This window comes from Carcharodon carcharias, chromosome 23 (assembly GCF_017639515.1).
Source record: "Carcharodon carcharias isolate sCarCar2 chromosome 23, sCarCar2.pri, whole genome shotgun sequence".
Lineage (NCBI taxonomy): Eukaryota > Metazoa > Chordata > Chondrichthyes > Lamniformes > Lamnidae > Carcharodon > Carcharodon carcharias.
The window spans coordinates 9,897,020-9,922,349 of record NC_054489.1 but is presented as its reverse complement, the minus strand read 5'-3'; the positions used below and the strand labels follow the sequence as shown (position 1 = coordinate 9,922,349).

Here is a 25,330-nt window from a genome sequence, read left to right as displayed (position 1 = left end):
TACTTGCTAACAAGAGAGTGAGTAATGGTCAGGAGCAGGAACGCTGGTTGATTATTCCTCTGTACCACCCCTCCTTGCCCTAGCCCAGGGATCTGCTCCTGGGACCTTCCTAGTCTGGGTGGCTCAGTTCCAGGTTAATCAGTCATCTTTCCGACTGAGCCACTTTGAGTGCCTTTTTTTAAAGGGAATCAGCAGTCGCAAAGCAGTCCAAAGGGTTAATGAATTATAAAAATTGTAATTGTGACCGTTTGCTTGATTGAGTTTGACGGAATGAAAAATGGTGCACTCTCTGAAATCTTGTCAGGTAACCACTTGCACTCTAGCACTCCACCGTGATTGATTGGCCTGTGTTCCTGAATCCAGTCAGAACCATCCATCATTGTGTTACAGACCCTTACACGCAATTCCTTCTTAGCATAAAGGTCTCCACATTTGTCACTAATTATAAGTTAATTAAATATCATTTGTCAGCCCATAGTGTAAGCAGGCCAGAAATCAAATTTTCATGCAAAGCAAGTTTTAGTTTGTTGAATGAACAAATCCGAAAAACAATTCTTCACCTTTTTGTCTTTCCTTTCTGAACATTTTTAGAACCAGTTTTAATTGAGTTGGAGCTTTTGAATGATTCATCTTTTATAAACAACAGGAATAAGCTTCTGCACGGCCATAACGAGTGAGAGAATTCTCATCATTAGTGTCTGGTGGGGTGAAAATGTGTATCACAGACCACAGGGAACCATCATTCTCCTCATTTGTTCTTTCTGGATGGGCTTTTACTCTCTCTGGTTCTTTCATTCCCTCCTGAAGTACTTATGCTAGAAACCAATTCCACAAGCGTTTTAGCCTGCACAGAGAAAGTCAGAGGGTTAAGTGACCATTGCATATTGAGTCAAGCATCTCAGGCTGACATGCTCACTCGCTGCTCATCAGGTGTCACTGAATATCAATGCAAGCTATTTCTTTCTTCTTCAAAAGCAATTCAGTGAACACTGGATATAATTTAAAAACAAAAAAACTGCGGATGCTGGAAATCCAAAACAAAAACAGAATTACCTGGAAAAACTCAGCAGGTCTGGCAGCATCGGCGGAGAAGAAAAGAGTTGACGTTTTGAGTCCTCATCACCCTTCGACAGAACTTGAGTTCGAGTCCAAGAAAGAGTTGAAATATAAGCTGGTTTAAGGTGTGTGTGTGGGGGGCGGAGAGATAGAGAGAGAGAGAGGTGGGGGGTGGTGTGGTTGTAGGGACAAACAAGCAGTGATAGAAGCAGATCATCAAAAGATGTCAACGACAATAGTACAATAGAACACATAGGTGTTAAAGTTAAAGTTGGTGATATTATCTAAACGAATGTGCTAACTAAGGATGGATGGTAGGGCACTCAAGGTATAGCTCTAGTGGGGTTTTTTTTAATTTTTTTTTTTAATAATGGAAATAGGTGGGAAAAGGAAAATCTTTATAATTTATTGGAAAAACAGGGAAGGGGGAAACAGAAAGGGGGTGGGGATGGGGGAGGGAGCTCACGACCTAAAGTTGTTGAATTCAATATTCAGTCCGGAAGGCTGTAAAGTCCCTAGTCGGAAGATGAGGTGTTGTTCCTCCAGTTTGCGTTGGGCTTCACTGGAACAATGCAGCAAGCCAAGGACAGACATGTGGGCAAGAGAGCAGGGTGAAGTGTTAAAATGGCAAGCGACGGGGAGGTTTGGGTCATTCTTGCGGACAGACCGCAGGTGTTCTGCAAAGCGGTCGCCCAGTTTACGTTTGGTCTCTCCAATGTAGAGGAGACCACATTGGGAGCAACGAATGCAGTAGACTAAGTTGGGGGAAATGCAAGTGAAATGCTGCTTCACTTGAAAGGAGTGTTTGGGTCCTTGGACGGTGAGGAGAGAGGAAGTGAAGGGGCAGGTGTTGCATCTTTTGCGTGGGCATGGGGTGGTGCCATAGGAGGGGGTTGAGGAGTAGGGGGTGATGGAGGAGTGGACCAGGGTGTCCCAGAGGGAACGATCCCTACGGAATGCTGATAAGGGGGGGTGAAGGGAAGATGTGTTTGGTGGTGGCATCATGCTGGAGTTGGCGGAAATGTCGGAGGATGACCCTTTGAATGCGGAGGCTGGTGGGGTGATAAGTGAGGACAAGGGGGACCCTATCATGTTTCTGGGAGGGAGGAGAAGGCGTGAGGGCAGATGCGCAGGAGATGGGCCGGACACGGTTGAGGGCCCAGTCAACGACCGTGGGTGGAAAACCTCGGTTAAGGAAGAAGGAGGACACGTCAGAGGAACTGTTTTTGAATGTAGCATCATCGGAACAGATGCGACGGAGGCGAAGGAACTGAGAGAATGGGATGGAGTCCTTACAGGAAGCGGGGTGTGAGGAGCTGTAGTCGAGATAGCTGTGGGAGTCGGTGGGTTTGTAATGGATATTGGTGGACAGTCTATCACCAGAGATTGAGACAGAGAGGTCAAGGAAGGGAAGGGAAGTGTCAGAGATGGACCACGTGAAAATGATGGAGGGGTGGAGATTGGAAGCAAAATTAATAAATTTTTCCAAGTCCCGACGAGAGCATGAAGCGGCACTGAAGTAATCATCGATGTACCAGAGAAAGAGTTGTGGAAGGGGGCCGGAGTAGGATTGCACATACCCCATAAAGAGACAGGCATAGCTGGGGCCCATGCGGGTACCCATAGCCACACCTTTTATTTGGAGGAAGTGAGAGGAGTTGAAGGAGAAATTGTTCAGCGTGAGAACAAGTTCAGCCAGACGGAGGAGAGTAGTGGTGGATGGGGATTGTTTGGGCCTCTGTTCGAGGAAGAAGCTAAGGGCCCTCAGACCATCCTGGTGGGTGATGGAGGTGTAGAGGGATTGGACGTCCATGGTGAAGAGGAAGCAGTTGGGGCCAGGGAACTGGAAATTGTTGATGTGACGTAAGGTGTCAGAGGAATCACGGATGTAGGTGGGAAGGGACTGGACAAGGGGAGAGAAAAGGGAGTCAAGATAATGAGAAATGAGTTCTGTGGGGCAGGAGCAAGCTGAGACGATCGGTCTACCGGGGCTGTTCTGCTTGTGAATTTTGGGTAGGAGATAGAAGCGGGCCATCCGAGGTTGGGCGACTATCAGGTTGGAAGCTGTGGGAGGGAGATCCCCAGAGGAGATGAGGTCAGTGACAGTTCTGGAAACAATGGCTTGATGTTCAGTGGTGGGGTCATGGTCCAGGGAGAGGTAGGAGGAAGTGTCTGCGAGTTGACGCTCAGCCTCCGCGAGGTAGAGGTCAGTGCGCCAGACAACAACAGCACCACCCTTGTCAGCGGGTTTGATGACAATGTCAGGGTTGGACCTGAGAGAATGGAGTGCAGTAAGTTCAGAGAGAGACAGGTTAGAATGGGTGAGAGGAGCAGAGAAATTGAAACAACTAATGTCGTGCCGACAGTTCTCAATGAAAAGATCGAGAGAAGGTAAGAATCCAGAGGGAGGGGTCCAGGTGGAGGGAGAATATTGGAGATGGGTAAAAGGATCCGTTGAACTGGGAGAGGACTCCTGCCCAAAGAAGTGAGCCCGGAGACGAAGACGGCGGAAGAAGAGTTCAGTATCATGCCGAGCCCGAAATTCATTGAGGTGAGGGCGTAAGGGTATGAAACTAAGTCCTTTGCTGAGCATTGAACGTTCAGCATCGGAGAGGGGAAGGTCAGGGGGTATAGTGAATACACGGCTGGGGTTGGGATTGGAAGATGGGGTGGGGAGGGAGGGACAGGCAGGGGTGGAGGGTCCTAGATGGGTGTTGGTGTCGATGAGTTGTTGGAGCTTGCGTTCCTTAGCACTTGAGAGAAAGAGAAAAAGTTTCTTGTTGAGGCGTCGGATGAGCCGAAGGATAAAATGAAACTGGGGGCACGCGCAGCTCAGAGAAAGGGTACGGCGGTGCTGCTGGAGGGAGAGGTCGAGTGTGTTCATATGGCGGCGCATGGCACTGAGTGTGGATCTCAGAATGTGACGGGAACAGCAGTCCGAGAAATGTTTTATGTCCCGGAGATACCTGTAATCCTGGGTGGGTTCAAAACATGAGGGGTGGAATTTCAGTTGAAATCCACGTGGAGTAAGTTGGAGACGGAGACAGTCACTGAGAAAGGAGATATGGCTGTGAAAGCGGGTTTTAGTAAACACCTTGTCAAACACTAGGAGGGAAATGGAAAGCAAGGAAGGCGAGCAAGACAACAGAGAGATACGGAAATCTTGTCGCAGAGAGGAACGGAACTTCTTCAAGGAGGTAGGCATTTCTTGAAGAGCAGTGGCAGTCAATTAAACACAGAGATAAAAACAAAAAAACTGCGGATGCTGGAAATCCAAAACAAAAACAGAATTACCTGGAAAAACTCAGCAGGTCTGGCAGCATCGGCGGAGAAGAAAAGAGTTGACGTTTCGAGTCCTCATGACCCTTCGACAGAACTTGAGTTCGAGTCCAAGAAAGAGTTGAAATATAAGCTGGTTTAAGGTGTGTGTGTGGGGGGCGGAGAGATAGAGAGAGAGAGGTGGGGGGGGTGGTGTGGTTGTAGGGACAAACAAGCAGTGATAGAAGCAGATTATCAAAAGATGTCAACGACAATAGTACAATAGAACACAGGTGTTAAAGTTAAAGTTGGTGATATTATCTAAACGAATGTGCTAATTAAGGATGGATGGTAGGGCACTCAAGGTATAGCTCTAGTGGGGTTTTTTTTTATTTTTTTTTTAATAATGGAAATAGGTGGGAAAAGGAAAATCTTTATAATTTATTGGAAAAAAAAAGGAAGGGGGAAACAGAAAGGGGGTGGGGATGGGGGAGGGAGCTCACGACCTAAAGTTGTTGAATTCAATATTCAGTCCGGAAGGCTGTAAAGTCCCTAGTCGGAAGATGAGGTGTTGTTCCTCCAGTTTGCGTTGGGCTTCACTGGAACAATGCAGCAAGCCAAGGACAGACATGTGGGCAAGAGAGCAGGGTGGAGTGTTAAAATGGCAAGCGACAGGGAGGTTTGGGTCATTCTTGCGGACAGACCGCAGGTGTTCTGCAAAGCGGTCGCCCAGTTTACGTTTGGTCTCTCCAATGTAGAGGAGACCACATTGGGAGCAACGAATGCAGTAGACTAAGTTGGGGGAAATGCAAGTGAAATGCTGCTTCACTTGAAAGGAGTGTTTGGGTCCTTGGACGGTGAGGAGAGAGGAAGTGAAGGGGCAGGTGTTGCATCTTTTGCGTGGGCATGGGGTGGTGCCATAGGAGGGGGTTGAGGAGTAGGGGGTGATGGAGGAGTGGACCAGGGTGTCCCGGAAGGAGCGATCCCTACGGAATGCTGATAAGGGGGTGAAGGGAAGATGTGTTTGGTGGTGGCATCATGCTGGAGTTGGCGGAAATGTCGGAGGATGACCCTTTGAATGCGGAGGCTGGTGGGGTGATAAGTGAGGACAAGGGGGACCCTATCATGTTTCTGGGAGGGAGGAGAAGGCGTGAGGGCGGATGCGCGGGAGATGGGCCGGACACGGTTTGAGGGCCCAGTCAACGACCGTGGGTGGAAAACCTCGGTTAAGGAAGAAGGAGGACATGTCAGAGGAACTGTTTTTGAATGTAGCATCATCGGAACAGATGCGACGGAGGCGAAGGAACTGAGAGAATGGGATGGAGTCCTTACAGGAAGCGGGGTGTGAGGAGCTGTAGTTGAGATAGCTGTGGGAGTCGGTGGGTTTGTAATGGATATTGGTAGACAGTCTATCACCAGAGATTGAGACAGAGAGGTCAAGGAAGGGAAGGGAAGTGTCAGAGATGGACCACGTGAAAATGTTGGAGGGGTGGAGATTGGAAGCAAAATTAATAAAATTTTTCCAAGTCCCGACGAGAGCATGAAGCGGCACCGAAGTAATCATCGATGTACCGGAGAAAGAGTTGTGGAAGGGGGCCGGAGTAGGACTGCAATAAGGAATGTTCCACATACCCCATAAAGAGACAGGCATAGCTGGGGCCCATGCGGGTACCCATAGCCACACCTTTTATTTGGAAGAAGTGAGAGGAGTTGAGGGAGAAATTGTTCAGCGTGAGAACAAGTTCAGCCAGACGGAGGAGAGTAGTGGTGGATGGGGATTGTTTGGGCCTCTGTTCGAGGAAGAAGCTAAGGGCCCTCAGACCATCCTGGTGGGGGATGGAGGTGTAGAGGGATTGGACGTCCATGGTGAAGAGGAAGCAGTTGGGACCAGGGAACTGAAAATTGTTGATGTGACGTAAGGTGTCAGAGGAATCACGGATGTAGGTGGGAAGGGACTGGACAAGGGGAGAGAGAAGGGAGTCAAGATAACGAGAAATGAGTTCTGTGGGGCAGGAGCAAGCTGAGACGATCGGTCTACCGTGGCAGTTCTGTTTGTGGATTTTGGGTAGGAGATAGAAGCGGGCCATCCGAGGTTGGGCGACTATCAGGTTGGAAGCTGTGGGAGGGAGATCCCCAGAGGAGATGAGGTCAGTGACAGTTCTGGAAACAATAGCTTGATGTTCAGTGTTGGGGTCATGGTCCAGGGAGAGGTAGGAGGAAGTGTCTGCGAGTTGACGCTCAGCCTCCGCGAGGTAGAGGTCAGTGCGCCAGACAACAACAGCACCACCCTTGTCAGCGGGTTTGATACAATTTCTTAGCTTTCATACTCTGATTTCTCTTTATGCCTTTAAATCACATCCTGAACAGAAAATAAGACAACCGCAGGACTTACCGGCACTTTTTAGCCATTGAAATACTTTTGAAATGTAGCCACTGTTGTAATGTAGGAACTGCAGCACTGAATTTGCACACAGCAAGCTCCCACAAACATCAATGAGATAATAACCAGATCATCTGTTTTAGTGATGTTGGTTGAGGAATATATATTGGCCAGGACACCGGGGAAAAGTCCCTTCCTCCTGGGAATAATACTATAGGATCTCTTGAGACCTCAGCCCTCTGAGGTAATTATCAGAAAGACGGCACCTCTGCAAGTGCAGCACTCTCTCAGTACTGCGCTGGAGTGCCAGACTGGATTGTGTTCAAGTTTCTGAAACAGGACTTGAATCCATAATTTCTAACATCGAGGAAAGAGTGTTACCCACTTAAAACAAGGGAAGCTCCCTGTGGGTGGTTGAGCGATGTGGTACTTTTAAAAAATTCATCTATGGCATGTGTGCATTGCTGGCTAGGCCAGCATTTATTGCCCATCCCTAATTGAGGAGGCAGCTTGCCTGGATGTGTAAAGGTTTGAAAATGTCGGAAGCTTACCCACAATTTCCCGAGATGTGCTCTCTTTAGGTGCCATTCCCATCCTTAAGCATGCTGGATCAATGGGTGAAAGGTCACAGGCTACATGACAAGGATTCCCCAAGATACTTGCTGTGCATCAGACAGATAATCATCACTTGTCTGAGGGAACTCTTAACGGGGGACAGGTTGTTTCACACTCTGACGCTTCTATTCCAAATTTTAAAAGTACCTTAGGAAGGATGTAAAGGCATTGGAGAGGTTGCAGAAAAGATTCACGACAATGGTTCCAGGGATGAGGAACTTCAGTTATGAAGATAGACTGGAGAATTTAGAACTGTTCTTCTTAGAGAAGAGAAGGCTGAGAGGAGTTCTGATAGAGGTATTCAAAATCATGAGGGGTCTGGGCAGAGGAGATAGGGCGAAACTGTTCCCACTCACGAAAGGATTGAGACTGAGAGGGCACCAATTTAAAATAATTGCAACAGAAGCAAAATTGAAATGAGAAAAAGCTTTTTCACACAGTGAGTGGTTAAGGTCTGAAATGCACTGCTTGAGAGTGTGGAGGAAGGTTTAATTGAGGCATTCAAAAAGGAATTGGACTGTTATTTGAAAAGTAAGTTGGGAGAAGCCAGAGGAATGGCACTAGATGAATTGCTCATTCAGAGAGCCAATGCAGACACACTGGGCCAAATGGCTTCCTTCTGCCCTGTAACAATTATGCTGTGATTCTGAGAACAGAAATCCAATAAATCAATTTTTTTCCCAAATGCTCTGAACATCAGTCGAGGGTGATGTCTGAAAGCACCTCCTCACAAAATGGTAGTGGAAACCGGAACTTTCTGCTACCCTGGAAAGCTGTTGAGGCTGTGTACTGATTTATAGATTTTTGTGTTAGGCAAGGGTATTCAGGATTATGGAACCAATGTGTGTAGAAGGAATTAAGGTTTGGATCAGTCACAATCTAATCGAATGCAGAACAGCCTTGAAGGGTTGAGTGCCTCACTCCTGTGCATATGTTTCCAACTCAAAATAGTTGATGTGTTATTGATTTTAGTTAATGTTTGATTATTAATTATTAACCAACTTTGTTTTCCTTACCTGTAAAGTGTGATTTATTCTGAATATCCTGCTGAAAACAGAAGCAGGATGAAGAAAATGAGTGACGAACACAGAAACTGCTATTGTTTCTCTGCTAGGTCACTGCATGAAGGTTGGATATGAGGAAAGGGCCTTTGTCACTAAAGCCAACTTCGGACAACTTCCGAGGGGATGTGCATTCGCAAATCAGAGCTCAAGGTGTCAGCTGAGGCTCAGTTTGTAGCACACCTGCCTCTGCTCCACTTTATTCCAGGTTTAAGTCCCTACTCCAGGGCTTGAGTACAGAAATCAAGGCTGACACTTTGGTGGCGAACTGAGGGAGCATTGCACTGTTGAAGGTGCTGTCTTTTTGATGAGATGTTAAACCATCTGTCTGTTTGGGTAGATATAAAAGATCCAGTGGCACTTTTTCAAAGATGAGCAGGGGAGTTATCCCTAGTGTCCTGACCAATTCATCATCATAAAAAAACAGCCTGGTCTTTATCGCATTGCTGTTTCATTCATGAATGGCGGGATATGGATGTAAGTCTCTGATGCCGACACAAGCAAAACTGAAACACAATGAGCTCAGAACATAGGGACAGGAATAGGCCATTCAGCCCATCAAACCTGTTTCACAATTCAATTAGATCGTTTATGATCTGCACCTCAACTCCTTTTACTTGCTTTAATCTATATCATATGATACCCTTAACTAATATAAACTTGTCTATCCAGCCTCAAGCTATCATTTGCCTCATCATACATAACCTTCTGGAGGATAGCTTGCCAGATTTCCTCTACCCTTTGTGTGCAAAAAGTGCTTCCTGATCTCACTCCGAAATGGCATGGCTCTAATTTTAAGATTGTGTCTTCTGCTTTTGTAGATGCTAAAGCTGTAAAATCCCAATTTTCACCACACTAGATGCTTGTGTTAGTGTGTGCTCTGTTTCCCAGCAGTTACAGTGCTCCTAACGCTCTGCACAAAATTCACCAAAAATGAAAAGCAAGGAGCGTGAACAGATTAATAAATAAAGGGAAATCTTACAGTCAACGCAGCTTCAAAAACTAAAATCAGTATCATTAATCCTAACTAGGTATAGCATTAACGTCTTTGACATTGTCTTGCTCTGCACTTGGGAATGGGTTTTCATTGGAAAAGCTTCCCAAATTAATTTGTAAAGCTGTTTCTTTCTGCAGAAGATTAAAAATCTTGCAGTACTAACTGCGCCCACCTCGCCGTTACTAACCACTCATCGTCTTTCGCATCGTTTAACAGATTTCACTTACCAGCTACCAATTGTAAGCACAATCGGTGTGAATCCGAAAAGCCAGCGCTGGAGACGTAGCTCGCCGATCAATATCGACTCCATCAAAACATTGGAGGCTGAAGGGGACCGTTTGAGCCTGGATTTAGTGGGGGCCAGTCTTGCCATCGATACCCTGCCAGACAATGGAACCCAAATTGTGGTCAGTGGTTTTCTTTTTAACATCATCTGGGGTTCATTCTAGCGGGTTAGAACTAAAAGGAGTGACATTATGTTAAAGCTGTATTGGACCTTGGTTAGACCACACTTGGAGTCACCATTTTATATAGAGGCATTGCAAAAGGTGAAAAAAGGTTTATAAGAATGGCACCAGAATTGAGAGATTATACATATCAGGAAAGATTGAACAGGCTGAAGCTCTTATCAATAGAAAACAGAAAGCTGAGGAGTGGACGGATTGAGGTCTTTAAAAATTTGAAATCGTTTGATAGGGCAGATATGGAGAAGATGTTTCCACTTGCGGGTGAGACCCCAAGAATCTTCAGGAGTAGTTAGGATCTGGAACTTGCAAGCATGATGAATAGTTGAGGCAAATAGCATATGCATTGAAGAGGAAGCTAGATAAGTACACGAGGGAGAAAGGAACAGAAGGTGATGTTAATGGGGTTAGATGAAGAAGGGCGGGAGGAGACTCATGTGGAGCATAAATACTGGTATGGGTCTAGTGGACCAAATGGCTTGTTGTTCTGCTGTAACTAGCTTGCAATCCTTTGTAACTTTGGCTGGAATTTTACAACCCCTCACGCCAGTGGGATCTTCCAGTGAATAGAGATTTCAATGGCTCGTTTATCTCACTATAGGGGAATCCCGGGGGGGGGGGGGGGGGAAATGCGGGGGCTGAAAAATTCTGGCTTTTGTTTTTGTGCACCAGGTTTGGTCAGTTTGCTTTGCAGTCAGTCAGTACACTTTGTGATATTACAGATGAGTATTAGAGTGTGGGTAGACTGCGTGCTGTTGGGGCAAGTGTGGGATTGGGAGATAGGTAATGAGTGTTCTGGGACACTCTCTATCCCTCTACAGAGTTCAGGGGATGGAGGCCTTGCTTGAATATTCTAGCTGCATTGTTTAATTTTCCTTTTATAGGGGCACTCCCAAGGGTGACCATGTCAAATTAGCCTCCAGGAAGGTGGTCCAGGTTTCATGGTATGTCCCGTTTATCCATCATCCTTGTGTTTGCTGAGCTGCATTGGCTTTTGGTCCGGCAGTATGTCAGTATTAAAATTTTCATTGATGGCCTTGCCCCTGGTTTGTAACCTTCTCAATCCTTCGAACCCATTGAGATTTCTGCTGTCTTCTAATTCTGGCCTCTTGCACCTTCCCAACTTTCTTAACTGTACCAATGACCACCATATCTTCAATACTTTCAATGTAGTAAAATGTCCCTCAGCACTTCACAGCAGCATTATCAAACAAAATTAGATACCAAACCACAAGGAGAGGTGCAGACAATTTTTAAAATTCATTTACAGGATGTGGGCATTTCTGGCAAGGCCAGCATTTATTGCCCATCCCTAATTGCCCTTGAGAAGGTAGTGGTGAGCTGCCTTCTTGAACCGCTAAAGTCCATGTGGTGTAGGTACACCCACTGTGCTGTGAGGGAGGGAGTTCCAGGTGTTTGACCCAGTGAATTAACAGCAATATAGTTCCAAGTTAGGATGATATGTGACTTACAGGGAATTTCCAGGTGGTGCTGTTTCCATGCATGGTCAGAGAGGTAGGTTTTGTTACGAAAGGGAAAGAGGTTGAGAGGTAGAATGGTATAGGGAGGGAAATCCAGAGCTTCGGGCCCAAGCAGCTGAAAACATGTCAGCAATGGTGAAACAATGAGAATCAGGGATACAAAAGTCAGATTTGGAAATGTTTAGAGATCTTGGAGCGTTGTTTGCCTGGAGAATGTTGTGGAGATAGAGAGACAAGGTCATGGAGAGATTTAAAAACAAGGATGAGAAAATGTTAAAATTGAGGCATTGACAACCAGAAGCTATTGTAGGTCAGTGAGCACAGGGGAAAGAGGTAAACAGGACCTAGTGTAAGCAGCAGCATTTTGAATATGTTCGAGTTTACAGAAGATGCAAAGTGCATGGTTGACCAGGATAGCATTGGTATAGTAAAAACCAGAGGTAACAAAGGCATAGATGAAGGTTTCAGCAGAAGAGGCGTGGAGACGGGGGATGTTAATGAGGTGGAAGTGGGCAGTCTTAGGGCAGAATCTTCCGTTTGGCATGTGGGGGCGGGCCCCGCACACTGATTCTGATCTTCCGTTCAGCGGGTGTGCCCGGAGCTTGCTGCGCGCCCGCCAAACTGTCAAAGGCCTGTTAAGTCCATTAGTAAAACAATTAACCCAATTGAGAAAGCTGCCCGTCCAACCTTAAGGTTGGTGGTGGGCAGGCGAAGAGCCCAGGCGGCTTTTGCATTTATCATGAAACCCCATCCCCGGCGGGATGAGGTTTCATGAAGAATTTATTAATGAAATAAAATCTTTTACCAAAAGTCAAAAACATGTCCCAGCTCATATGACACTGTCACATGAGGGGTCTGAATAATTTTATTTTTTCTTTTTTTTTCACAACTTTACAACTGCACTCAATCTCCCTGAGGCATGGAGCGAGAGAGTGCAGGCCCCGACTCTTCTTCCTCCCCCCGCCAGCACAGGTAGCGCTACTGGGCACACCTCAGGCTGGGTGGGCCTTAGTTGGCCTGCTGATGTAAAATGGCGGCGCGCAGCCAATCATGGGCAGCGATCGGCTTCGCGCCCGCTCCCAATTGGCCCATCCGACAGGGAGAAAATTCTCCCCTTAGTAGTGGAGATGATGTGGGGGTCAATGTTGTTGTATTAGAAACAACTTCTGATAGAGGAGCTTCAGTACTGAAATACCCGGGTGTGTTTTGACGGTGTGTTCAGCCATTTGCTGCTGCACCCCATTGCCATTTTTCCCCAATCATTAATGGAAATGATGAAATCGATGGTGGTTCCTGTGAAAAGTAGGGTTGCCAACAATGGATACATTCCTGGAGATTTTGTCACATGACCTCCAGTCTCTAACCACGCCTCCTTATGGTCATCTGACACACCCACCCCTTGCGGCGCTCTGCCTTTCTGCAGTAACTGGTAAGCAAACAGACTCATCATCAGCCAATTGGATGATTGGTTACTGTTAGTCAAACCAATACTTTTCCTGCATTTCCAATAGTTATTTAAGTACTCAACAAATGAAAATGAAAAGAAGGTGTTATTGCCCAATGGTTTTTCTTTATTAGGTTGTTTGCAGCAGGAGGTCAGTCTCTAATTCCTCAGAACTCCAGGATAATCCTGGAAGGTTGGCAACCTGAGCGAAAAGGTGGGCCCCACTGCCAACCGAACAAGGCAAATAGGACAAGGGTATCGGCTTCTGATTTACACCGTGCAAGCTCCTTCTATGATAAGCTGAAAGGATACTTAGCCCAGGATGTCATGAGTTGGTCGTTCTCTGTCAGAAATCTAAGGGATGATGGTGAAACATGCATTTAACCTGTCAAGTGCTCTTTCTTTAGGCTCCACTGGATGAGTTACTTCATATCACAATACTTTATCATGTACCCAATAGCATAAAATATAATTGGTTATTCATTAAGAATGGCCATTAGAAATCTTTGTTGATCACTAAAAGACATCCATTGTCAATATGTTGAGAGCAGCAGCATATGGAAGCACCTTCTCAATCCAGCTTTCTGAGAATGAGATATTGTCCATCTTTTGAATATGCAGTTTTCAGGCTAGGAAAGAACCCTTTCCTGGTCAAACAATTCAGTCTCCTTTATTGGAAAGTCTATTGATGCTATTGTGCCAACCAATGAGCTGAAGGTGTGGTGCTGAGCCACCTTCTTCAACCACTGTAGTGTGGGTGTGATGAGGGTGTGCCCACGCTGCAGTCATGTAGGGAATTTCAGGATTTTGACCCAGCAATAATGATGGAAAAGCTGTGTTATGTCCAAGTCAGGATGGTGTGAAGGGAAGGAAATTTGGAGGCATTGGTGTTCCTGTGTACTTGCTGTGTTCCTTCCTCCTAGGTGGTGGAGGTCAAGGGTTTTGGGTGGTGCTTTCGAAGAAGCATTGGCGAATTGCTGAAGGGCACCCTGTAAATAGTGCACACTGCAGCCATGGTGGCCAGGTGTTGGAGAATGTGAATGTTTAAGGTGATGGATGAGCTGTCAATCAAGCAGACGCTTTGACCTAGATGGTGTTGAGCTTCTTGAGTCGCAGGTACATCCACCTCGGCAAGTGGAGAGCACTCTGTCACACAGCTTTGTGTGATTTATAAGGCTGGAGTTTCCACGGTTGTGAAACTGGGAGTGTCTTATTCATGGCAGGATGTCTGCCCACCACCACGATTCCACCCTGACTCTGGCCAGCCTTCCAGAGTAAATAACGTTACTTTGAAGGGAAGGAAAATTGGGCAGGCTCATTATAAGGTCAAACTCCCAACTTAATTTCCTTAATGATCTCTCTCTGGCTAATCAGTGACTCCCAAAGGCAATTAAAAATGAACGCTGTCCCTCACCATCAAGAATGAAGATTGACCATTTGACATATGGAAGAGAATATACACAATTGTACCCAACATGAGTCAACATGTACTCGGAGAAGAGTTGGGGTGCTATGCTGGGAGTGGAAATTGTGTTGAGGGAAAGAAGCAAACACAGTGAAAAGAGATTTTGCTTACTACAGTATAGCAAAGTGTTCATCTTGAAGGGGCAGTGGATGCCCTTGTGAGCTGCTGATTAATTCACTGGCTTGTTATTGTTAGATGTGGCAGAGAAGTTGCATATAACACTTTAACCACGATGACAGTTTCTTGCATTAAGCCTTTAGCTGAATTCAATTTTGGGCCAACCTTATTCAGAAGACACCCAGAAATAAAATGAATAATAGATAGCTAGAGGTTAGGAAAGAAGAAATGATGAAGAGTGAAGAGGTTTTTAAAAAAAAGCTTGGGATGTCAGATGCATTCATTTCTAAATACCCTTGAGTCAGGAATTGTTTCCACAAACCTTTTTTTCAGTTTCTTCCTGACTGTGCTAATTCTGCTGTGCAGGTAACCTTGATCACAGCAGTGTGATATCCAATACCAAATTATCTGTTCCCCATCCAATCAGCACTCTAGAAACCTTGTCATGAGTTAAAGAGAGAGAATTTAAATTTTTATAGCACCTTTTCCTAAGGATGTCTCAACGTGCTTTATAACCAAGGAAGAACTTTTGAAATGTAGTCACTGTTGTAACATGGAACATGCTACAGCAAATTTATGCACAGTAAGCTCCCACAAACAGTGATGCAATTATGACCAGATAATATTATTTTAGTGGTGTTGGTTGAGGGATAAATATTGGCCAAAACACCAAGGAGAACGCCTCTACTCTTCTTTGAAATAGTACCATGGGATCCTTTACATTCAACTTAGAGGACAGATGGGGTCTCAGTTTAACTTCTCATCTGAAAGATGGACACTTCTGACAGTGCAGAACTTCCTCAGTAATGCACTGGAGTGTCAACCTGGATTGTGCTCAAGTCTCTGAAGTGATACTTTGAATGCACAACCTTCTAACTTGGAGGGAACAGAGCTGCCCACTTGACATAAGGGAAGCTCCTCACGAGTGGTTGAGTAGTGGTACTCCTAGCAAGCAGTTCGCCTGAAATGAATTGTTTTAATAATGTTTGCTGCATGCCCACAATTTCCCAAGGTGCCCTCTCCCTGCTGCAGAGCGCTGGCGCTGGATCAATGGGTGAAAGACCATAAACCCCCAACTTCCCAAAATGACCACCTCCCAGAAACTCACGGAAGGTGCCCTATGATCCAAGCAAATAGGAAAAGATGGAAATGGCAAAGCAAGAAGGGAAAGAAATGTGACAAGGTTTAGTTTAGCCAGTCAGCACGTTTGACACATCACAAGCTACGCCTTTGTATTTGACTCTTATGGTACTGCTCTTATGGTTAATGTGATATCAGCCATGCTTCAGTTGGTAACACTCTTGCCTCTAAACTAGAAAGTCCTGTGTTCAAGTCCCATTTGATAGACTTTTGCCCAAAATCTAGGCTGACACTTTGCTGAGCATGTCCTTCACTGTCAGAGGTGCTGTCTTTCAGCTGAGATGCTAAACAAAGGTCCCATCTGCCCTCTCAGGTGGATATAAAAGATTCCATGCACTAGGAGAGTTATCTCCAGTGTCTCTCTACCAGCATCCCAGAAGCAGATTACCTGGTCATTATCATTTGCTGTTTGTGGGACCTTGCTGTGCTCAAATTGGCTGCTGTGTTTGCCACATTACAATACTGACTACACTTCAGTAAGTACGTTGTTGCTTGTAAAGTTCTTTGGATGTGCCAAGATTGTGAAAGGTGGTATAAAAATGAAAGTTCCTTCTTTCTATTTGCCTGTGGGAAGTGCTGATATGAATGGTGGATTAGAATAATTTCCTTTACCCCTGCTACCTGTCCATAGACCCTATCCCTCAGCCAGCCTGTCCACTTGCTACTTGGGTCATCAGTTCACCAGGTTGCCAGTGAAGTGTTGATTCAGCAGGTATTATTCTGGCATCAAAATTTTAGGACCTATCCCCCATGGATACTTAATTCTGGTTCTGAAACCAACTCTTGATCACACTGCTCAACCCAATGTTTGCAGCTGGAATTTGCACGGACTTTGGTGAACATGTGGCCTATACTCACAAATCTCCAAGGGGCAGAAGGGACATTAAAGCAGAAATCTCTCCACCACCACATAGCGACAATATGATGAAAGATCCATTAGCTGGCAAGTCAAAGGGAATGCCGTGATATGTGATTGAAAATCTGACCCCTGTAGTACATCAAATACCTCAACAGAGGATTGAAGACAAGTACAAAGGTATAAACTGAATTGAACTTTTCTTGCAACGTGTGGCTGATGTATGTCAGATTTAGAGGATGTGGTGAGGCAGACTGGATTCATATTCCGCACAAGACTTTGTTACAGGTGCAAGAGTTCCCCACCACTCCCCCAAATTAATTTTCAAAAATGAATGTTGTGCATTAGTATGGCTAAAAATTCTGCAGTTGTAATTACAGATTTATTTTACATGAAAAAGGAGAATATTATGACACTGAATGTATATTCTCATTGTTCTACACTTTTCACAGAGTATGTACTAGATGAAGTGCACATTATAGTGTGTAATATGGTTCACACGATGTAACAGTTGCTAGATGATTTTATGCACACTTCACACAATCAATAATCATTACCATAGAGTGACCTGGATTAAATTACATTCTTTGATATTATTCACTGGCTCTCAGTTTTAGAATAGTCACGTAGATGTACAAATTTGTAAAACTGTTGCATAAACAGAATGAGGAATATAATATGAAATTTCGGGGAAAACTGCAATGTAAATACATGGAAATCTCTATGTATGTCAGTACATGTGGATACATATCAGTAGATCTAAACTTTTCATTCTCACTGCTGAACCCCATTTGTTATTTATAAAGTTTCATGAATTCAATTTTTTGCCTCCCCCCCTCCCTAAATTTTATCACTCTAGATGACTGCCTAGTTTGCTGAGTGGTTGCGCTGGTCCTGTTTGGCCAACAAGAATTCTGCCAGGTAATTGGAGCACAAATAGTGGAAGTTCCTCTGCACTTTCTAGTGTACATTCCACCCTGTCCTTCCTTGGCTGTGGGCTCAGCAGTTCCTTTAGTGCAAAAAAAACCGGCCACAGCTTTTAAACCTCAACAACTCAGAGCTAATAAAATAGCACCGGAAATTGTTTGAGGGAACACTGCCTTCATAAAAGAGAATAATTTGTCAAACGTTTTCCTTGTTTGGAGAAGCTAGTTGTCATTTTATTGTTGAGGTGATGTGGTGTACAGGCCATAATTTTCATCGCCATACCACACCAGGCCATATTCAGTGTTTTAATATTGGAATAGATGAAGGGTCAAAGGTTGTACATAAGATTGAAAGGTTAAAAGAGGTAGGATAGAAGCCAAGTTAAATCAAGAAGAGGTCAGTTGACATCTGTAAACCCTAGGAGGATGGGAATTTTGATGAAAATTTTCACTATCCTGGATTCTTAAATACAGAGTGAGAATAGAAGATACTGGCCTAGAACGTCAGGCACTCCTGCTCCACATCCAGGTAGTTCTATTTAAAAATCTTATCTCATCGATTCCAATCATTTCAGGGTCACCTATTCGGCCACATGTAGGGAGAAGCCACAGTTTAAGGCCCTCCCACCACAGTATGCCAAGAGGTGGGAGCCCATGGAAAACACCTCGGGCTATATGCACCAGAGAATGGTTGACATAAAATGCAAACCTATATCATAAATATAACCTGTAAATGTAGGTTTAGTGAGGCACCTTTGAATGCCGGTTACTGTATCTAAAAAAAAAATTGAATTGTATTTTGTGCACTTTAACAAATTTTATGACTAAAGCATATTTTTTGAGAACAAAATTGCTGGTTAGGCCAGATGTAAACCTGGCTTTCCTGAGTTCAGCTGGTGCCATCTGCCTCAGGGCAATGTGTGTGGCTTGGATCTGGAATGCACTGCCTGAGAGACTGGTTGTGGTAGGTTCAATTGAGGCCTGCGAAAGAGAATTGGACAATTATCTGAGAAGAAAGAAGTTGCGGCAAAAAGGCAGGGGAGTGGGATGAGGTGAGTTACCCTTGCAGAGAGCCAGCACGGACGTGATGAGCTGAAAGGCCTCCTTTACCTTCACTGTAACGGCGACTCTAGATGGTGAGTGTCCTGAAAAATTGAGGAGCTTTTCTGGTTATTGGGAGTAGTATTTAAGTGCCAGATTTGGCTTTTATTTTTACAGAGTTGAGCAACAGTGAGAGGAAAGTAAGTGTGAAAGAGAAATCTAGCCTCTTAAAGGCAAGAAGTTTTAGTGGTGGAGGCAATGTGGGAGTGTGATGCAAGCTGACTGAAAAAAGAAAGTCAAAGGCTTCCTCAGGTAGTCAGCATCCACTGAACACAGCCTGCTAATGATTTCTCCACCGCTACAATTGGGAGCTGATTGCGAGAGGCAGTAAACCTTGTACATTTCTCTTTCAAAAAGGTCCTTACAGCTCTGCTGCTGCTGTATGAGTTACAGGACAATAGTTGCTAGGCACAGTTAAAACACAACAAACGTGTGCAGCCTGGAACAATGGAAAAACACTGTAACCAAACTCGTGTGGGCTACGGAGTTGGATTATGGAGAGGAATATTTTAATTCGGCCTCAGTTTCGTGTTGCTGAGATGACACACGCACATTTTCCAAAGGGTTTGATCTCTCTTCGTCATTTACAGACTGAATTCCTTTTCCTGGCTCAGATCATCTGATAGCAAATCCAGGCCTCCTAGTTCACTCATAAAGACAACATTTAAGAGGCTTTAAGCTCCCAGGCAAAGCAGTGGAAATTGATAAATTGATGTGTCGCACATTCTCCAGATTTCAAAACAAAACAAACTGGGATTTTGGGCCTTCAGATTAAATCTCTGATGGTGCCTTTCACTTAACCATTTCAGTTCAGCAATTTCTGAAGAAATAAGCCTTTTTGGGAGGTCGTACAGCCTCTTGATATGTTGGATGTGCTTTCCCCATATGATTCAGTTAATTAAAGAACTCTATTATAACCATTTTAGTGAATCTCAGTCCAGTATGGAGTTCAATCCAGTGGATGGTACTCATACTGCCCTTGCACTTACACAGGCAAGGACTTTTGTTAGCTTGTCAAGGAAATGGATTGCAAGGATACACCACACAGAAACAGGCCATTCAGTCCACATCATTATTTATGCTCTACTTGAGCTTTTAAAGTGGTTAAGGGGACCTGGATTTGAACCAGGAAACTTCTTAATCTGCAGTCAAATGCTCTACCACTTAGCTATACCCCCTCATAGGGGCACTTTTTAAAAACAAAAAGTGCTGGAGAATACTCAACAAGTTAGGCAACATCTGCGGAGCGAGGGAAACGGGTTTCAGGTTAAAAACAGAAAGCACTGGAAAAACTTCAGTGGGTCTGGCAGCTTCTGTGGAGAGAGAAACAGAGTTAACGTTTCACGTCGAATATGACTTCTTCAGAACAGGTTGCTGACCTTCCATCAGAACAGGAATAAGTAAGAGGTGCGAGAGATTTTCAGCAAATACAGAGATGGGGGGGGGGGGGGGGTGCGATAGGAAGGTGGAAAGAACAAAGAGCAAGGTTTTTGATTGGACAGAGGGTAATTAGACAGTTGGATTCAGTATGTGAAGCTTCTCCAAATCAAGGACTAAAGCAGTGCTTTGGACAATTCTCTAACCAGCAATGAGACCAACATAGCTAATGCATAAAAATGTCAAAAGAATTTGCATTTCAAAAGTGCCTTTCATGACTTTGGGATGTTCTGAAGTACCTTACAGCCAATAATATCTTTGGAGTGCAATTTTGCATACATCTATAACAGTTGACATGGAGCTCCCCATCATGCCCTCCTAACTACAAATCTGCCTCTGTTGTGAGATTGTAACAGGCATGCTTTCGCTGCTTAAAGATAAGCAATTGAGAGTAATCGCTCATGAGTAAAAGTTCCCACATCCCATCCTTTCACAGTTCTGCTCTGTGAGGTTGAATGTTCCCATTATATTGATGTAAGGAGGCACTTAGGAGTCTCTGATTACACTTGGCCCAGGAAAATTGGTGCTTGCATCCAGTGTGGCAAATAACTTGGAGGGAAGCTCTTAGTGTTAATCCTGGGATATTGTTTTCAATTCTAAACCGCTGGAGAGCTGCGAGTAGGAACAGGAACAGCAATACAGGAAATCTTTCATGGGATGTGGGTGTCACTGGCAAGTCCAGCATTTGCCCCTAATTGCCCTTGAACTGAATAGCTTGCAGGGCCATTTAAGAGGCAACCACACGGCTATGTGGTCAAGTGTAGGCCAGACCAGGTAAGGATGGCAGATTTCTTTCCCGAAAGTACATTAGTGAACCATATGGGCCTTTATAATAATTGATGACCATTACTGAGACTGTCCAGTTTACAAGGTAAATAAGATGGGTTGATAATGATCTAATTTGAATTGGCTGGTTTGAAGAGGTTAGGATTGGGCTGCCCCTGTTCATTTCTGAGTCCCTTTAAAGAGGTAGAGGAGAATCTGTACCCCTTCCACCATACGGTCCTCCACACCTACATGCTACTGGGTTTCCATGAAAGAAAGACTTGCATTGATGTAGCGCCTTTCACCACGACCAGAAACTTAAAGCACTTTATAGTCAATGAAGTACTTTTATAGTTGCTGTTGTATTGTAGGAAACGTGACAGGCAATTTGTGCATAGCAAGCTCCCACAAACAGCAATGTGATAATGGTCAGATAATCTGTTTTTTACTTATGGTAATTGAGGAATAAATATTGGCCAGGACACCAGGGATAACTCCCCTGGTCTTTTACAGAATGGTACCATGGGATCTTTTATTTCAACCCAAAAGGGCAGACAGGTCTTCAGTTTAACATTGCACCTGAAAGACAGCATCCCTAACACTGCAGCACTCCATCCGTACTGCACTGGAGTGTCAGAATTGACTTTTGTGCTCAAGCCCTGGAGTGGGCCTTGTATCCACAGCCCCTTGATTCAGAGGAGTTGCCACCAACTCCAACAACAGCCATGGCTGACACACAAAAGCTCCCAATGCATACTGGTTAATGCAGTGATGCACTGTATACAGCAAGGAGCTCTCGGTTTCCAGTTCTTGTTGGTGCTGAGTTAGGCGAGCTCAGTGGAGGTGATGCTTTGATATCACTAGCCTTGCTGTCTGGAGTTAGACATGGAAAACATCAGCCAGCGCTCTCACTCTTGCTCATCATAGGGTGACCTCCTTGTAGATGTCGAGTGATGAGTGGTACAGGAGAGGACCAACATCAGAGGCTGTGCTGGCGTGAGTCATTGCCTTAGAAGAGAGGAGGGAGGAGGAATGCGCCTGTACAAGAACATGCATTTTTGAAGTGAAAAATTGAGATTAACTTCTAATGCAGTTATAACATTGGTAGAAAATGGGGTCAATTGTACGCTGAGTATATGCCTAAACATGATTTTTGGCACCAGTAATAGGGGGTTCTCTTATACATCTGATTGCCTTATAGGCCATAATCTACGGTAAGTTATATAGAACAGGAGAGAAAGAGATTGGTTTAGGGATGAGAGAGAGCAAGATATGAGGCTACAGTTGAGAGAAGAAGAATCTCTAGTCGGCCAGTCTTTTCCTGTGACCTGTGTTGGAGCGCGAGACAAATGTTGGAGGCGCCTTGCCAGATATTGGAGCAAGATTCAAGCATTGCACTTCACTTACGCAGGCCTTAACATGGAGACACAAGCAATGCAGCAATAGGTCTTTGGAAAGGTGTCAATTTTTGACTGACTGCACCTCTTTCAGGTGCCTTGGCATGGATTGTTTTTTTTACAATGTAGGTGCTATATAAATGTAAGTTATTGATGAGTCAGCCAGAAGGCACAAGTTAGAAGTGAACGTTTGCATTTTGCCCAGTGTGCATTGGATGTGCAAGGAATCCTTGTCTTCTGCCAATATTGCAAGTGGCACTTTGAGACTGGGAAGGCTGTACATAACAAACTCACCTTCACGGCAGTGCCAATTGGCTGAATATTCTAAATAAGTCAAAGCAAAAAAATATGTTAGCAATTATGGATAGCAGCATGCTAGTGATGGAAATCTTTAAAACAGACCACAGATTTACAAGAGCAGCTTATAAACACCACAGCATAACCACAAGCACATGTGTGTGAGGCTCATAACTGCTAACTGGCTCAATTTAGACTGCATGAAACAAGGAGCAGCCTTCTTGGAGGTATTTGGGGGAGGGCATGTTGCTCTGAGTAGGGCAGATACAATTAAAACACATTTGAAGAGTTGCTGGGATTGCTGACCTTTCAGCCCCACGTGTGTTCCCGTTGAGTAACTCAAATAACAAAAGGACACAGGGGAACTCTGGACCTAATGATTCTCTTGGTGATGAGGGGCCTGTAAACCACTATGATTTTGTGCTGGTTCAGAGCTCATCGCTAACCCCTCCATGGCTCCCTTGGTAAATTTGCTGCTGGGTGTGGAGCCATTTGGAAAAGTCCCCTGTCCAACCTCCAACTGATCTCAGCACTCGGGGAGAGATCTTGGGCCTCAGTGTTTTCCAGCTGATAGGGAAAAACACAAGCCAGGGTTCCCTTTTCTGATGGTTTTGCTGGAAAATGAGAGTATGGTGCATTGAAGTGAAGATGTGTGGGAATTCGGGGTTGGGGTGAAAATATGCGAGAGTCTGGGCGTCAGCATGAAGATGTGTGAGAGTTTGGGGTCACGTTGAAGTGTGTGAAGGTTGAGTTGAAAATGTGTCAGTGTGTGAAGGTCGGAGTGAAGATGTGTGAGAGTGTGAAGGTCGGAGTGAAGATGTGTGAGAGTGTGAAGGTCGGAGTGAAGATGTGTGAGAGTGTGAAGGTCGGAGTGAAGATGTGTGAGAGTGTGAAGGTCGGAGTGAAGATGTGTGAGAGTGTGAAGGTCGGAGTGAAGATGTGTGAGAGTGTGAAGCTCAGAGTGAAGATGAGTGAGAGTTTAAAGATCGGAGTGAAGATGTGTGAGAGTGTGAAGGTCGGAGTGAAGATGTGTGAGAGTGTGAAGGTCGGATCGAAGATGTGTGAGAGTGTGAAGGTCGGAGTGAAGATGAATGAGAGTGTGAAGGTCGGAGTGAAGATGTGTGAGAGTGTGAAGGTCGGAGTGAAGACGTGTGAGAGTGTGAAAGTCGGAGTGAAGATGTGTGTGAGTGTGAAGGTCGGAGTGAAGATGTGTGAGGGTATGAAGGTCAGAGTGAAGATGTGTGAGAGTGTGAAGGTCGGGATGAAGATGTGTGAGAGTGTGAAGGTCGGAGTGAAGATGTGTGAGTGTGTGAAGGTCAGAGTGAAGATGTGTGAGAGTGTGAAGGTCGGAATGAAGATGTGTAAGAGTGTGAAGGTCAGAATGAAGATGTGTGAGAGTGTGAAGGTCGGAATGAAGATGTGTGGGAGTGTGAAGGTCGTGGTGAAGATCAATAATTTTTTAAAAATTCTTTCATGGGATGTGGGTATCAATGGCAAGGGCAGCATTTGTTGCCCATCCCTAATTGCCCTTGAACTGAGTGGCTTGCTAGGCTGTTTCAGAGGGCAGTTAAGAGTCAAGCGCATTGCTGTGGATCTGGTATCACATGTAGGCCAGACCAGGTAAGGATGGCAGATTTCCTCCCTACAGGACATTTGTGAACCAGATGTTTTTTTACAACAATCAATGATGGTTTCATGGTCACCTTGACTGAGACTGGCTTTTCACTCTGATTTTTGTATCATTCACAGGGGTTTTAAAGTGAAGTTTCATGGGATTAATTAACAAATGGAAAAATATGTGGCACCCTTGAAAAGCTAATAATTCAGGAGATCGCTCCAGGTTTCATGTGAAGTTTCAGAATCGATTTCCACTGGGAAATGGGAGAAGAGGTAACAACGCATTTCTGAGTGGAAAGGACTAAAGTTGTCCTTGCTGAAGATGGTAATGGTGTTCCAGTCAACTTATTACCATTCCTGAATGGTGCCTCCCTCATTGCTTCCTGCTCCAGGAAGGATATGGCCACTGCTATTATATGTTCAACCAGAAAGCCAAGTTAACCCAATCTTTATTTAAAGCTTCCAAATAAAGTTGACATAAAAAGATAAGAAAGGTGGAACGTGCAATTCTATCATGTTTTTTCACAATCTCAGGAGGCCCTAAAATGCTTTCCAGCCAATGAAATGAATTTGAAGTGCAGTCTCTGTTGTAAGAAACACAGCAGCCACTTTGTGGGGATTTACTGTGAAATAGCAATAAACTGATAATGACCCGATAATAAATCTTAGTCATGTTGGTTGAAGGATAAGCATTGGCCATGACATCAGAAAGAACTCCCTATATTTCTTCAAAATAGTGCCTGTGGGATATTTTATGCCCAGCCAATCATAGTGCCTCATCTAAGAGGACAGCACCTCCAACAGTTCAACATTCTCTCAATGCTGTTGGATGTCAGATGTGAAAGGAGGATCATACAGACACAAATCATTAACTCTGTCTCTCTACAGATGTTGCCAGACCTGCTGAGTTTTTCCAACATACTCTGTTAGCCTACATGTTTGGGCTCAATGCCTGGATTGGGAATTGAACCCACAACCTTCAGACTTAGAGGGAAGATGTTAGTAACTGAGCCACAGCAGAAATGCCACCCTGGTATTGCGCTCTCTGGCATCACCAATGTTGGCATGACACAGGGAAATGGAAAATCTGGAATTTTACTCTTGCACAGGTTCTGTGTCAGTGTGAAGTTTTATACTGCTCCAAGGGGAAAACATTATTTCAACAACAACTTTATATGAATTTATATAGCATCTTTCATGTAGTAAAACATCTCGAGACAATTCTTAGGAGTATTAATCAGACAAAATCTGCCACTGAGCTAAATTGGAAGGTATTAGGTAAGGTGACCAAAAGCTTGGTTGAAGAGATGGAGATGCCCACCATTGCTGGAGAGAAATTAAAGTTTTAGGGAGAATGTTTGAGAGTTTAAGGCCCAGACTGCTGCCAATGGAGGGGCATAGGAAATCGGTGCTGGACAAGAGGCAAGAGTTAGAGGAATGTTGAGTTCCCGGAGGG

At 44.7% G+C, this 25,330-nt stretch overlaps 1 protein-coding gene across 1 annotated transcript in view; it reads left to right on the top strand.

The window, feature by feature from the left end:
* Nucleotides 1-25,330, top strand: part of LOC121269078 (plexin domain-containing protein 1-like) — a 268,532-nt gene that overhangs the window by 40,016 nt on the left and 203,186 nt on the right. Inside the window, exon 2 of the mRNA XM_041173524.1 lies at nucleotides 9,584-9,774. Within this exon, the coding sequence (XP_041029458.1) occupies nucleotides 9,584-9,774 (191 nt within the window). The remainder of the gene's footprint in view (nucleotides 1-9,583; nucleotides 9,775-25,330) is intronic.